General features: G+C 36.6%; 1 protein-coding gene across 3 annotated transcripts in view; it reads right to left on the bottom strand.

Annotated features, from left to right (window-relative positions):
- USH2A (usherin) overlaps positions 1 to 15186 on the bottom strand; it is a 383112-nt gene that overhangs the window by 193186 nt on the left and 174740 nt on the right. For all 3 annotated transcript variants that reach the window (XR_014850703.1, XM_085054819.1, XM_085054820.1), the window contains exons 31-32: positions 11409 to 11522; positions 8933 to 9094 (exon numbers count right to left, since the gene is read on the bottom strand). Coding sequence is in view for 2 of the 3 variants with exons in the window: in XM_085054819.1 (XP_084910945.1) it covers positions 8933 to 9094; positions 11409 to 11522 (276 nt within the window). In the remaining variant the exon portion in view is untranslated. The remainder of the gene's footprint in view (positions 1 to 8932; positions 9095 to 11408; positions 11523 to 15186) is intronic.

Genomic DNA, 15186 nt, shown 5'->3' with positions numbered 1-15186 from the left:
ACAGAAATAACAATGTTTATCATCCACATTTCTATTCATCTTAAGACCATGAGTCTAAGCCTTCCTTAAAGAACATGAATATTATGTTCTTCTGGCATGTTTAGCTTTATGTTCAGTGGAATATTTTTTCCCACTAGTTAATTTTCTGGTAACACATCACTTTAATGTGTTGCTCTATTTATACAGCAAAAAACATTGAAATGGAAGAAAGAAAAAAGAGGAAAATCCCCAGCAGCTTTCAGAGTCCAACTACAATTTATGCAAAATGCTTCAATCAGAAATAAATTTTCATAAAAAGAGATATTCCATGGAAGACTAGTGAAAAGCATGATGGAGTTCAGTACTGACTAAAAAAGTCTATTAAGCTTTATGTAAACAATTTAAGCAATCAGTATAGAAGCCTAAGTTAGATTTCTGGCGGTGATTCAACAGGAGAGGAAGTACCCTAGAATGCCTCCCATGCTTTTTGGGACAACATCCACGCCTTTCATACATTTCCACATAACTTAGGAGGATAAAGAAACAGATTTTGAAAATACATTAATACTCCATTCATACAAACCACCAAATATTTTTAAAAATCAAACTTACATCCAACTATTTTATGGCCTGATAACACAGTCTTGTCTTGTTCACACACAAGACAAGACAAGACTTGTGAAAGATGGAAAATACTCAGAAAAGCCTGGACTTACTTTAATTGAAGTATTTTAGAAATTCAAGTTCTAAGGAAGTTTCCCAGATTTGCTGAAATTAAAAGAATGAAACACATGCAAAAATCAGATTCCCCTTTCCATAAATTTGTCTCATTACAGCTTTCTGGCTTCTTTTTCAATAAATAAATATTTCAGTAATGGTAAATGACTAAACACCCTCAGGGCCATGCATTTAGTAAAACCAAGGGAAAGTGGAAACCCCAGCTGGGAAACATCTAGAAGTTCTGCTGTGGTGTTACCTGCCTGTACATTGTCATAATTTATCAACGTTCTAGTACTGATAAAGGAATGTTGAGATACACCAGGTAAAGAGAGAAGGGTCTGTGTCTAGCACAAGCTAAACAGGAACACATGTATTGCTCTGTCAAATTATCACAGCTGACAAACCAACACACTGTAATGCAGCAGCATGGAAAAAAATACCTATTTCATATTAAATATCCATCAACTGTTTAGCAGTTCAGGAGACCAAAGGTTCCTAAATTAATAAGGAGAACCATGAGTGTGCTTTCCAGGGCATAAGGGAAAAGTCAGAAGTTTCATTATGCAGCTGGCAATATCAAGAAGGCTGCTTCTCTCTATGCAAGCCTATGAAGTTATGGCTAAGTGAGGTGTGTCCTCATGAATGGACAGCAAGAGATTCAAACAGGAGCAGTAAGTTTGGCTGTAGTCCATCTGTGCAAGAGGTGCCATATCTTTATTTTACCCTAGTCCAGCATGACTTGAAACTAGGCATAAATCATTTACAAAGCATCTCAGAATGATCCTGGCAAAACCAAAAAAAAACATATTTCAGAAAAGCAGTGACATTTTTCCTTGATCTATAAATATATTATTTATAATTTCAACATAAAACCTTGCACAGTTTCTGATGTTTTCTAAAGTACTTAGGGAAAAAGTGACTGGATGAAATGTTTTTTAAACAATATGCTTATGCACCTGTTTTATCAGAAAAATTAAAACCTGAACAGAGCCCACCATTTTGCCTTACCAGCTTCAGGCAAACCCCAGTTACCAGGCATACTGCTGAAAATAAGATCCCACAGAAAGTACTTCAGGCTATGAGCACAACATGACCAAGAAAGCATATCCTAGTTCTTGTAAATCTTAAGAGTTCTCTTGTTGTTTCACAACGGTGGTCACCATGAGGCAACAGCTCACAAAGAGAAACTGTGACACTTGATGTGAAGCTCTCACTGACAAAAGACAAAATGCAGAGAAACAGATTAGACCCTTCAGAAAAATCCAAGAGCAATGCAGGCAAGATTTGGCAAGTTCACCCAAAAGAGGTTCACACGTACAACATTACAACAACCTAGTCTCAGAAAGTGGCAAAATAAGAATTTGCTGCTATCTAACTGTGGAGAGGATGTCTTGGAGAAGACTTACAAATCCACATGCCAGTGCAGAACACCTATAAGGCAATTATATGTGGACATAAGAAGTAAGCTCTGCTGCTGAGCTAAAAAAGAGATAAAAGGCTGTAAGGCTGTAAATTCACACTTTACAAATTGAACTCAATGAACTCTTGATTTAAATGTGTCCTTCTCAACAGACAATGCTATCTGAAGAAATCTCAGCATCTTCAAATCAGCTTGCTAATCTAGATATTGAAGGAGAAAATAGAGAACAAAAAGCTTACATACATGGAATTGTGACAAATATTTTGAAGGAATACCACCAGACAAAATAATCTGAGAGTTTTACATTTTTTAGGGGCTTTATTTCTTATCATGGAACTTAGACAAGCCAGGAAATCAATGCTTTTATTCTCCTTATTTAGAAAACAGAGCCATAGCCAAAATAACTCTTATGTGCCAGAAGGGAAATGATAGAAAAAATACTCTCCCTGTCCTACAGCTATTAGCTCTGGAGAAGCTATTTTTCTCCAGTTCACTTAGGTACATACAGAAGACTGGGAGGTCCCAATCACTTTCATTTTATAATTTGTGCTGCATTTTAATTTTCAGAAAGTGGTACTCAAGTAACCTGAGAGCTCAGCAATTCCAGCAGGGTTAGCGTGAGTTCTCTCCTGGCTTGCTGTGTTACCCAAATCTGATCAAAGGACAAGGACTCCAGAAGCTTGTCCAGCTGTGGTTTTATAATGACACCATTAGGTTTTGCTCTATAATCAAGGTCCCTAAAAGTCTGTGTAGCTTCAGGCTTAATATCTGCGACAAGGTTAACTGAAATCTGCAGCAAGGATAACTACTTTAGCAGATTGTATCAGCAGGAAATATTTAAACACTATTTAAAAGGATTTTAAATAAGCAGATTTTATTTAACACTGCACTAATGCACTGCAATAGAAAATGATACAACAGAGCTGCTACAAATAAACATAATGCTTTTACCCTTACCCTGCCCCCCTCCCTTCTAAATTCCCCAGATCTGTATTATTAAGTCCAGTGAGTGCACCAGATCTTTCTGTCTGAATTTGAAATACCGGGACGCCAGGCTCAGACAGCCCATTTGCCCTTTGGTTTTGTGCCTGCTGAATCTGCATTCTGGCTCTGTGGAATTAATCACGATAGCACCGGTCACCGCCAATGTCACTGCTGCCACTTCAGGTGTACCAAATGTGCCCTCTTGCACATATAGAGCTTTGAGAGGAAGGCAGCTTCTCCTGTAAGGCAGGTGCACCCTGCCCTCTAGTGCCAGGTGCACCTAGAGATGATCACTGAAATGCACACTGGGGCCACAATAAAGCAGCAGGCATTCTTCATATGCCGTCCCATATGACTTAGGGATGTGTTGCTAAACCAGATAGGAAGGGTTGGCCTAGCACTGTTGCACAGTAGTGCAACACCCTAAAATAAGGGTGAAAATCTGGGCCATGTCTCACTTGGTCACATGCAAGAGGTTTCAGATAGCTAATTCTAACTGCAAAGAGGTGAAAACTAACTTTTATTGCTCACCATGGTGTTAAAGAAGTCTCTGCTTCACAAAAAAATGAGGAATTGTGACATTCAGGGTGATAATATATATAAATCCAGCACTAACATTGTATTTGATAACAAACAACTCTTTCCAAAACCTCTAGTGAAAGAACAGACCAGGTACATTTAGTATTTATAAGTATTTCATTGCAACCTGGAAGATGGGGAATAAACACATACCAGAAGACTACAGAATTTTTCTATTGTTTGTCCTTTAAGGCAAAAGCTGCCTGTCATCTTTGAGCAGGACCTAAAACAAAGGAACGCAAATCCTTAGGGCTGTAAATTGTTGTTCTTAAACTTGGCAATAGCTGGAAACTATGAAAAGTAACCACACAAACAACATCTTAGACATAAGATAATAAGGATTTTCATCTCAGTGGTTCAACTTCTTGCAGTGATACATCTTACTGCAATTATCTTCTACATACAATTCTGTGGATGTTCTTGCTCAAATTGTTTCACTTGGCAATTAGTGCAATAGTGATAGTATGATGGATTCTGCTTTTATTATCATGATGTCTCATTTAAAACAAGCAGTAGTATTCACGGAGTAAAAAGGACCCAAAATGTTGCCAATTTTTCAGTAAAATGTCATTGCACATGGCTGTGCATGATGTGTACTGTAATCACTACTGGTTTAGAGCAACACAAAAAATACAGGTACTAATTTGGGATTCTCCCATTTTTCAAGTTCAGATATGTTAAGCCCTGATTGAACAGATGTCAAACATCTGTCTCTTCCTCACAGAAAAACAAGGCTCCCATTCTAACCTGGTTTTGTAGGATCAGCCTTTCCACACTCAGGTCAAATAACAATTTGAATAAGCTAAAGCTTAGTTCACCCACTTAGAAAAAAAAATTGTGATGAAAGCTCTTTCTCACCTTTTCCAAGGCTCTCCCTAATATTTTGCCCAGAAACCTGGTACAAAGTACTCTGTCATATTTTTTCATAAACTCTTGGACATGTAATTTAGGATAACTCTATACTCGCTTAACTCAGTTGAGGATCTGCCCTTGTAACATAGCTGACACAATATCTTTCCTGAAAAACTGGAAACACTTCTTTCAGGTTGACAGAGAAAAATAAGTTTCATACAGCTGAGTCTTAATAAGAATATCTTCCTTTTAAAGATTCATGATGAGAACCATTAGATTCTGCTAGGAAAATTCTACGAACACAATTTGTTAATATTGTCAAGTACCTGGGGCTGCAGAAAATGCAGACATACATCCCCAATGCCAAGCTCAGTGCAAAGACTGATTCACATTTTTTTGTCTTGTTTTGTTTTCTAAAGTATCTACAAAGGAATTTCCCTTTGCAAACATCTTAAACAATGAACACCTTTTCACAGCCCATCAAATGTTCAGCTTTTAAGACTACACGAATATTTTGCTCTAGCCTTTTTTTTTCTCAAGTTTCTTCACATCAATAACGTTCCCCACAAAAAAACCCTAGGCACTTGGGTCACATCTGATCATCTCTGCTCTGCTCATGCTATAACATTCTACATTTATTAGGCCACCTTTCTTTTGGTGGTATTGGCCCCACCAGCTCAGGCCACTAGTCTGGACAAAACACACCCTGCTGCCTCTTTCATCTAAGACAGGCAGAAAATTTTTGAGAGTAATTTAAACAAAAGAGAAGACAAGAAGGAATACCTTGCATAAATTTAAAATTATCTTTAAAATAATTATATTAAGAATTCTTCATATTTCATAGTAGAAGCTTCAGTTTTGTCTGTGAGTGTTTGGATGAGAAGAATATTTACCTTTCCCACAAAAATCAACTCAAATTTTCCTAAAATCAAAAGCCTTTCTAAGCTCACTATGTTAAGAGCTCTGAAGATAACTGTACAAGCTACTCCAATTCCTCACAGCTGCTAGTCATCTACAGAACAGTAAGGTCTGAAGGTTTGGGGAGCAGAACCCTACTGGTACAGGAGCTTCTGCACTCACACACAAAAGAGATGAAAGCATAAATACAGGGGGGGCATGGATTCACACAGCCTAACTTCCATTTGAGATCTGGGACTATTTCCTCTTGGCTTGTCCCTTGGAGACACTAGGCTTTCACTGGAATAAAGGATGTGAAATACAACCCAGATTGCACGAGGAAATAGAACACACCACGTAAAGCAAATGCATAAAGGTGGGAGGCAGAAAAATTACCAGCAGACAGTTAATACAGGTGTTGTGGTAGAGGGGCTGGCTTCATTTCAGTGTTTCATTACTCACAACACAGAAACCAAATTTGTCAATATGGGGAAAATATTTAAAGGCACTAATGGATGATGGATGCCTAATGGGTCTCCTTTTTCAATGTGCTAAAGTGTACATTTGCCATATGTGCTTTTAAAGGGCTTCCTTTTTAATTACAGCTCAACCCCTAGAGGAAACAAACACTTGAATTTCCATGAAAATCAATGAGTATTTCAAGCCCTCAACAACTGTCAAGATCAGAAATTAAGCTAACAATATATTTGCCATTAAGGCATTGAGAAAACATATTCCTCCTCAAGTTATGGATTGATTAGTATGAGCCTAAACTGATTGCACTTTCCCCAGTCTGAAATGAAAGTCGGTGAAGTACTACTTTTTGAACAGAATTTATGTCTTCTTAAAAAGAAAGGTTTTGAAAACCATCACATTTCAATAGATATAGCACTTCAAAAACACAGGAAGAATCTGTGACTTTCTGGTATGGACTACTGGCCAGGAACTAACTCATATATTTACTAAATTAGGAAAATAATTTTGGTGAGTAAATAAGAAGCAGATGTCAGAGACAATGAACTTTGTCCCTCTGTTTAGGGTCAACAGCATATCATGTTGTGGCAATAAGTCACCATCATCACTAGCATAAATGCTGAAAACAAGACAATTATATGGAAAAAGCCAAGATGTGTACAACATAATACTACAAAGCCAAAAGCTGCAACTTCTCACCAGAAAACCACAGCCCTTGTGGGGAAAAAAAAGAGCATTATGTTATACTTCTTTTAAATCTAGCCTACAAAGTGGAAAATCCTGGGCTCTGAGAAGAAGCTAAATCAGGTCAAATTGAAGATATATGCAGATCTAAGCAAGATCTCAAATAAACCTGATTCACAAGGACTGGGATTTCTAGTGACCCAAATCCCAGCCTGCTGGCTCACATTGCCACTTCTCCCTCAGGCAGAGTGAGAAACTGGCAGCTACATAAAATGGATCCAAAGGAAACAGACTTATCTCCACACCACGTGCATAATGGTAGGCAAGAGTGGCCCTTGTGGTGTACAGCCTATGGTAACACAATCCAACCCACCAGCCTTCTCTTTTGAGTAAGTTAAGATTTTCTGTTTTCTTTAGATCCATGCCTAAAAGTTAATTGAAATCAAAGTCATTAAATGCTCAGTAGGACCAAAAATATAAAAATTTCTAGTAAAATACAAATAAATACTTTCTAAATAAATGCAACAAGAGCTTCTCTAGGAAACTTATGAACCAGATGAGATTTGATCTGACTACTTCAGCTGAATTTATTCTGACATATCACTTGAGATTTAAGGGTAGGAGCCTTATGATTTTCTATATTTTCAAGGAATAATTACAAAATTTACTTGACCATAGTTTCTATCAATAAGCATTCATTTTGGCTTTAATTCAGACTACAATCAGACATGAATATAAAACCAACCAACCAAAATACATTAGTGTGAACACTTCCTCAAACATTGTACATCACTTGCCCATTTATAACCAGGTTGCAGATGAACATTTTGGTAAAACTACCAATCATGAACTTTCAGTGATGATTTTAGTAAGATTGGAAGCAAAACTATTTGCACTTCAAAATTTTTAAGAACAGTGCTATGATAAGGCAATGAGAGATTAATGGAAATCTTGCAAAAAATAAAAGATAAATGGCACTGCAAGAATACTAGAAAACTGGGGAGATGGGGGAGAAATTAATTGAACCTACACTTTTGATAAATATTTATTTTTTGCAGAAGAAAAATGCACACTAGTTTGAGCTGTCATTATGCTAACCTATATCCTATTTTTCATATTATTAGTAATACATAATGTGGTAGTTTATATTCAAAAATAAAACCAGAATGTATATACCTCGTGTATTTATCCAGAAATACACTAAGGTTACTATGGTTACGAAAAATCCATTACCTTTGAATACAGAATGAAAAAGTTTGACTTAAAGTGTGCACTATTTATTATAGCGATCATCAACAGCCTTCAGGAGGTTCTCTAACTGGATTCATTTTTCAGTGTCAAAACTGACCCACCACACCAGTACCTTATGGCCTGTGCAAGGCAAAGAAATTTGAACTATATGAATTTTTAAATATGTTTTATACTGACTCAAGATGCAGAAATGGTTTTGAATTTTAAGGCCTTACATTAAAAAGAAAGTAAGGTCTTCGTACCCTTTTCCCCCCGAGTTGTCCAATATGAAATGCTTTATTTTCACTTGTACCTACTAATATAATCAAATTCTGAGGGGTCCACAATGGTGCTTATGCTGTGGCATGATACTTCTAGCTCCATATTTTCTTTTTGGGTTTTTGGGGGATGGGTTTTTTGTGGTTTGGTTGGGTTTTTTTTTTAATTATTATTTTTGTTGTTGTTGTTGTTTGCATAATGCCTGAACAAGTAATTTGGATAATTCATTAAACTACACCAATTACATTAAAATAGAAAGTCAGATTACCATGCTTCATTGTATTGCCAAACAACAGGCACTTAACTTCAATGTAATAGTTTAAGAGCACTGATAGAATTTGACTATTGGCACATGGCATAACTATTACCAGAAGAAAACAGATTAATAGTTCATACTTTTAATAAATGTATTAAACAGAGGCTATTCATGCAAACAATGTGGTATCTCTCTAGTTAAGAATATTTAAGGAAGACAGTAAGAAAAACTATGCAACCTGTACATAATACCTTGTCTTCAACAGCTTGCAGTTTACTTGCTTTGAGAGCTAGATGGTATGAAACCAAAATGTTATAAAAACATTAAAAAGATGACCCAGATCCTGTGAAAGAGGCACAAGAATGAGCTACATCATCCATGGTGGTATTAGTTTCTGTGAATTCCATCCGAGAGTAAGATTCTTTAAAATATTAAACCCATCAGGTTTTAAAGTGCATCCAGCCAATTTTAGAATTATTTTTCTTTCCTCTGAAATAAGAAGGGGTCAATCAAACAATTATTCATAGCAACTGTGAGATACCCATCTCATCTGACATGCTACCTAGAAAAGAACTCACCTTTTACAACATATTTAGTCCCATTTCCAGAGTAAATTGGTACTCCATTCATATATAAGGTATATTGTGTAATAATACCATTTGGTGTTGTGGGTGGACTCCAACTCATCAGCAGGGACGTGGGAAAGGATATTGCTATGGGTGATTGCACATCTTCAGGGGCTGGTGAAAAAATGTATAACGTTATACCATATTGTTGTTCCACAAATAATAAAGGTTTTCAATGATAAACTACTACCAGAATAATTTTTGGTAAAGCTGAAATTTCAAAAGAGACTTTATGCCTGCAATGTACCAGAATTTTGAGAATTCTCCTGTATTATGTGAGGATTCCTAGCCAAACAGAAATTGCTATTAAAGATAGTGATATAGTCTCTGCTTTTAGGAGAATAATTATGCTTTTATAATTTAATCTTTTCAGCTTGATAACACTGAGCAAGGTGAGGGGTACAGGATTTTAGTGCAGTCCTTTTTTAATACAAATTATTTTACTTTCTTTCCTGGTTTTTATTCCTCACTACAAAGTGATCATTCTAATCACAAATGTGTTTTTAGGCACTACCCCTTATTTCAAACTTTTCGTAATTCAGTACACTTAGTAATGTTTGTTTAATGTAGATTTTATGTATATAATATACTGGAAGTTGGCAATAGATCATAATTTAAGACTTGAGTTCTTTCACTGTTCCAATGAGTTACACTTTAGAAGCACAAGGAATTCCAGTGAATATTGCAGGGGGAGCAGAGCTGAGACCTGAGTCTGGGAGAAATATCTTGTAATTTACAAGCTCTGTGCTAGCAATTTAAAACAATAACTAGCAGTGCCTGGCATTGTGAAAACAATATAAAGTAATGAATGTTTCAATAGGGAAACAGGGATAGCTGGAGGGTGTGATATGGTGTCTGTCTTCTGTATCACCAATTTATTGTTACTAAGACCATGCAACAAGAGCATCCAAAAATAGAAATTCCACACATTGACTTCTTGTTCAATTCTTCTGAGGGATAAAACACATGTTCCCCATGGCTTTATTCAATCTCTGGGAAAAAAAAAAATCTACTCTACCCTAAACCATTCCGTTATGACGAGTAGGATTCCTGCTTTATTCACTAAGCTGAGAAAAGAGGACATAAACAATTTATTTTTAATTACTATGTCACAGCAAAAAGAAATACACAAATATTGAAATAATGTGTTTCATCTTTATATCACAGAGCCCATTAACTCTTCGGCTGTCAGAGGCTGCACCCTTTCATGGAGAATACCACCAGACAGTCTCAGTCAGCTTCCCTTGAACAAGCAAGAGGCAATAATTGGATTTTGATTTGATTGCTGCTGCTGGCAGTTACTAACATGGTCACACCAAAACTCTGTTCTAGCAATGTCAGACTGCAATCTTCAGTACTTTCCTCATCAAGACAACACCTTGCACAACAACCTGCTTTGGCAGCACTTCAACACTTCAACATCTTTTTAATTATTACGGCTATAATTCACATGACTTCATGCTTAAATTTTATTTGCTTTATTGGTACTGTATTACAACCTAGTTTACATGAGAAGATAAAACAAAGAACTGTGGGAGGGAGGGAATTTTGAAAACTACTTTGCATCATGGAAGATTAACTACTGTCCAATAAATACATGTCAAAGTCTTCATTATTCTACTGGTGTGGATTTGGAGTAACTGATTATCTTAACTGGATTAATATGGCTTTAGGATGACAGAACCAGGAGATGTGAACTTTATGTTTAATTAAGAATAAAGTTAGGTATGTCACTGATATTTTTGGGGCATTTGTTCTAGTAATTGATGTGTATTACGTATCAGCCTAGACTCTAAAGTCAAAACTCAATGCATTTGTTTCTTTCTTTGTGCCCTAGTTCTTAATGTAATTTACACTCACAGCCTTTAAGTTGGACCACAACAACATATAAAAGTGTTTAGGAAAAAAAAAAAGGGAAAATCTGACCGGCAATTAATAAATAACTCAATTGGCATTTGGCAGTTTCATCACACTGAAATAATTGTTGCCTATTGCTGGTGTTTAGTGGTTAAAAGAAACCATGGAAATCAACCGTTTGATTCTCAATTTCATACTGTGCCATACAATCAATTCTTTTTAGTCAGACTGTCTCTAGATTTACTTCTGAGCCATAGTAAAATGAGGAAGCTTTCATTAATCTTTCAGATGCTTCATATTAATGACAAGGCTCTTGCATGAACAATGTAACAGCAATTAAAAAGCCCATTAATCTGCATTACAGCTATTAAAGATGCATGTCATTAAAGGGTATGGAGTTTGATTCATTTTCGCACCCCCCAAAAAATGGAGCAATTATGGTCTGGCAATGCACTTTGTCATCAAATTAGGTTGGGGTTTTCCAGCAAATGGCTTTGCAGCGTTTAGCTCTTCTCCTGTTTTATTATTCATGACTGAAATGTGGAAGTCAAGACCTTTGAAATTACTTTACCTTCTTGTGGAGTGGAGATGTTCAATGCATGCAAGCTCTCAGTACAGCCAGCCAAAGTGCAAGCAGTTAGGGTTACAGCATAGTTTGTGAAGGGATGCAAGCCAGTCAGTGTGCCTGCAACACAAGAAAACAAGGTGTTATGCATGTACAGTGTACAGACTGATTACCTGCAGACACAGGCAGAGGGAAAATAAAGTTTTCTGTTACGGGCTTCCACTGTTACAGGTGGAAAAGAAAAATTATTTAACGTTCCATTACTGTTACCCATGACTTAAATTTTACAAAATAAGTTAAGAGTAAACGGTATTTGATCCCATTTTTAGCACTAAAGATTCACCTATGTTTCTTTAACTATGCTCACTTAAACAGATACAACTCAAAAACTGAGGTGTGTATTTTAATGTGACAATGACAATTAAGGAGTTTTTTCTTAATCCCTGCCTCAAAGTTTTTTCAGTTATTCATTTTGTTTTTCCAAGGAATTTTCATTGTCTCTCAGAACAAGTTTTTTTTAATGCCTCCTCTCCCATGATGCCTCTGTTAATCCATTAACTGAAATATCTTTTTCTATGAAACTTTCCACTTGTCTCCCACTCAGTGGCAGCATACAGACCATACATTTGCTGCACTGCTACAGCAACATAATTCAGGTGACACCAAGAGTTTACAAGAAGAAAAGATCTGGAGCCTTATTCTATTTCAGATCCTGCTTATGTTAGTGAAGACAAGTTACTAAATTCTCACATATCAACCAGCTCCTTGTTACAACAAATACAACAAATCACTACTTACTACTTCAGGACGTTTTGCAACACTTTGAATTATCATATACAAAAGGATTACAAGGGGGAAAATTTTGTTTACAGTCACTTTCAGAAACATCAGTATTTCCCATTTCCAAGTAGGTCCAACAATAAAGTAACATAGAATCTAAATACAGAAGTAATTAAAAGAAGGACAATTCATGCCAAGTTTTATTTCAAACCATGTTCTCACCTTGACTCTCACAGCACTAGCAAAATCAATGTGGTGTTCCATTAATAAAATTTATAGCAAACTATGTTATTTCAAAACTGTCCAACACTAGGATTTTGCAAACCAGCTTAAAAAACAACAGTACATCAAAGAACCGTAATTTCTGGCCAACTGTCCCACAGTACAAGAAGTCTGAAAATCCCCTCAGCATTAAATGTCCACAAACAGGTAGACAAAATTAGTCCTTGTTACTGCTCTTCACTGGGTTACTACACTAACAGAATGCCACATAACTTTGCGTTTCATTAAAGAATTTTTTTTTTTACCACATAAGGCCTTTATAACCACAAAAAGGGCATGGAGAATTTGATGTTGCAAATTAACAGTTACAGCTCAAACATATTATTTTCTGAGTAGAACCATCAGTCTGTACATGTTTATATGGTGTTTAGTAATAGGTGTGTTCACATGGAAAATATGAGATTAGCTTTGACTGAAATAGCAACACTTATGCCTTTCTTGCAATCAATCAAAGACCTTCAGAGGTTGGTATTGCAATGGTCTTTCCATTTGAATTCTCTAAAGTGCAGTTCTACTCATACCAATGGAGAGATATTCACAAGTAATTGCTCTTACTTCAGAGTAGTGTTAAACTAAAACCAGTTGATCAGCGTCTGTTTGCTCTGGTCATACTTTGATTTTGTAAATCCCCAGTCAACAGTGGAGAGCTACACTGACACCTTATTATCCACTGTAAGTGGGACAGGAAAGAAAAATAATGCTGTGTCAGTCACCATCAAAGAAATGTTCCTGTAATCTTCCTGTGATGGAAGGAAAATATTTTTAAGAGTCATCAAAAAAGCAGAAAATAGGAAATAATGTCTTCATGGAATGGTCTGGGTTGAAAGGGACTATAAAGATCATCTGGTTCCAACGCTCCTGCCATGGACAGGGACATCTTCCACTAGACCAGGCTGCTCAGAGTCCCATTCAGACTGGCCTTGAACACTTGCAGGGATGGGGCATCCACAGTTCTCTGAGCAGCATGTTCCAGTGACTTATCATGCCCACAGTAAATAATTTCTTCCCAATATCTAATCTAAACCTAACTTCTTTCAGATTAAAGCCATTACTCCTTGTCCTTTCACTACATGCCCTTGTCACTTTTCAGATTTCTTGTGTGCCCCTCTTAGGTAATACTGTGCCTGTAAAGTATTAGAAGTATTGGAATCTACACAAAGTTCTTCATCACAGAAATTCCATTAGTCAAAACACCAGCTTTTTTTGCACAAGACAGTATTTCCACTTATTTCCAGATCATAGAAAGTTAAATGCAGGAAACTATAAAAGGTTCTTTGGGAATTACCTTCAGCAAATAAACACAAGCAGAAACCAAATCCTCTAACTGTGACATTTGCAAGTTCCTGGTCAAAAGGAGCAGGGCACAGAATATATGGCTTCTCACTATTCACTCTGCTCTGCTTTAGGAAGCAATTTAGTTTGATTTGTACATTTAGCACTTGTAGCATTTGTTTCTCACAAAGCAGTGAATTAATGCTCCTTGCATTTCCTCATGGAAGACATTCTGCAGGGTTACTGATGATTTCAGGCACTGGGAACTGCAGACTATCAGACATATCCAAAAAGATGCCAGCATGTGCAGAAGGTTTGGATTAGGCTGTTTGGTTCACTTTTTTGAAAGTAATAAGGTTTTATATGAGGCACCTGTAGCACAACAGACTTCACATTGCATAGGTAGGTTTGTAAAAGGCTGAGAGAATTTGCATGAAAAAAGAAGCAAACAAATAAACCCCTTTACTACAGGAGGGTTATTGTTAAAAAATTCATTCAGCAAAGGCAGCAATTTAGGAAAATAATTTGCTCATTTCCTAATTAATGTTTTTCCTTCACATGTATTCTTGCACTGTTTTATTTCAACAAAGAAACAGATGTGCATAGGTAGGCAATAGGAAGTGCACAGATTTTATTTACATACTTCAGCAAACTACTTTTTTCTCAGCTGCCATCCTATCTGTTTGGCCAGCATCCACTGTAATCTGTTCTCCTTCATTATGTTAATCTGTGGGCGGAAAGATTTCTGTCATCTTCAAATCGCTTGTACAGCAATGGTAAACACCTTGGCCTGTCTGTAATTGGACAGGTGTCTGCATTGGTGTCACCCAGCTTTTAATTCAATTAAAGAACTGGCTGCTCTGCTCTCATTACCCACTCATTTCCTCTGCACTTTCAGTCAGTCAGTGAAATTTACACTCAGCACCTGACTATGTTGAAATACAAAGTCAGCAGTCCCATAGCAAAGATCATCACTGATACACGTGAATTAATTTAAAGAACAGCAAAATAAATTTTGCAGTAAAAAATAGCCTATGATCCAATGAAGTTGGCTGACAGCTTTAAAAAAACTTTCCTTAACTCCTCAATTATCACACTTTCAGATTGGCATCTCTTGTCTATACCCAATAATTGCTGATCTGGTAAGACTCCATCAGACTTTCCAAGATGGGATGCTAACAAAGCAAAATTTGGCCACACTGACATGTATTCTATTAATGCTAACAGGAGAGAGGTGGAAAACTTGTCACTTTGATCTGGAGACAGGATTAGAGACATCATCAATATTTAAGAAGAGGGTCAGCATCAAACATTTGGGGTATGAGTCCCATGTATTCAGTCTGCCATTACAGAGCAGCTGAATCCATCTTGAATCAAAATTTACATCACAGACTATGTACAAAGCCTTAAAATCCACATGGAGAAGTGGAGATGCTAAATCATTTTAACA

The sequence above is a fragment of the Lichenostomus cassidix genome, chromosome 3, assembly GCF_008360975.1.
Source record: "Lichenostomus cassidix isolate B80296 chromosome 3, HeHo_3.0, whole genome shotgun sequence".
Classification (NCBI taxonomy): domain Eukaryota; kingdom Metazoa; phylum Chordata; class Aves; order Passeriformes; family Meliphagidae; genus Lichenostomus; species Lichenostomus cassidix.
Note: the sequence above shows the minus strand (reverse complement) of the source record. Positions and strands in the feature narration are given on the sequence as shown.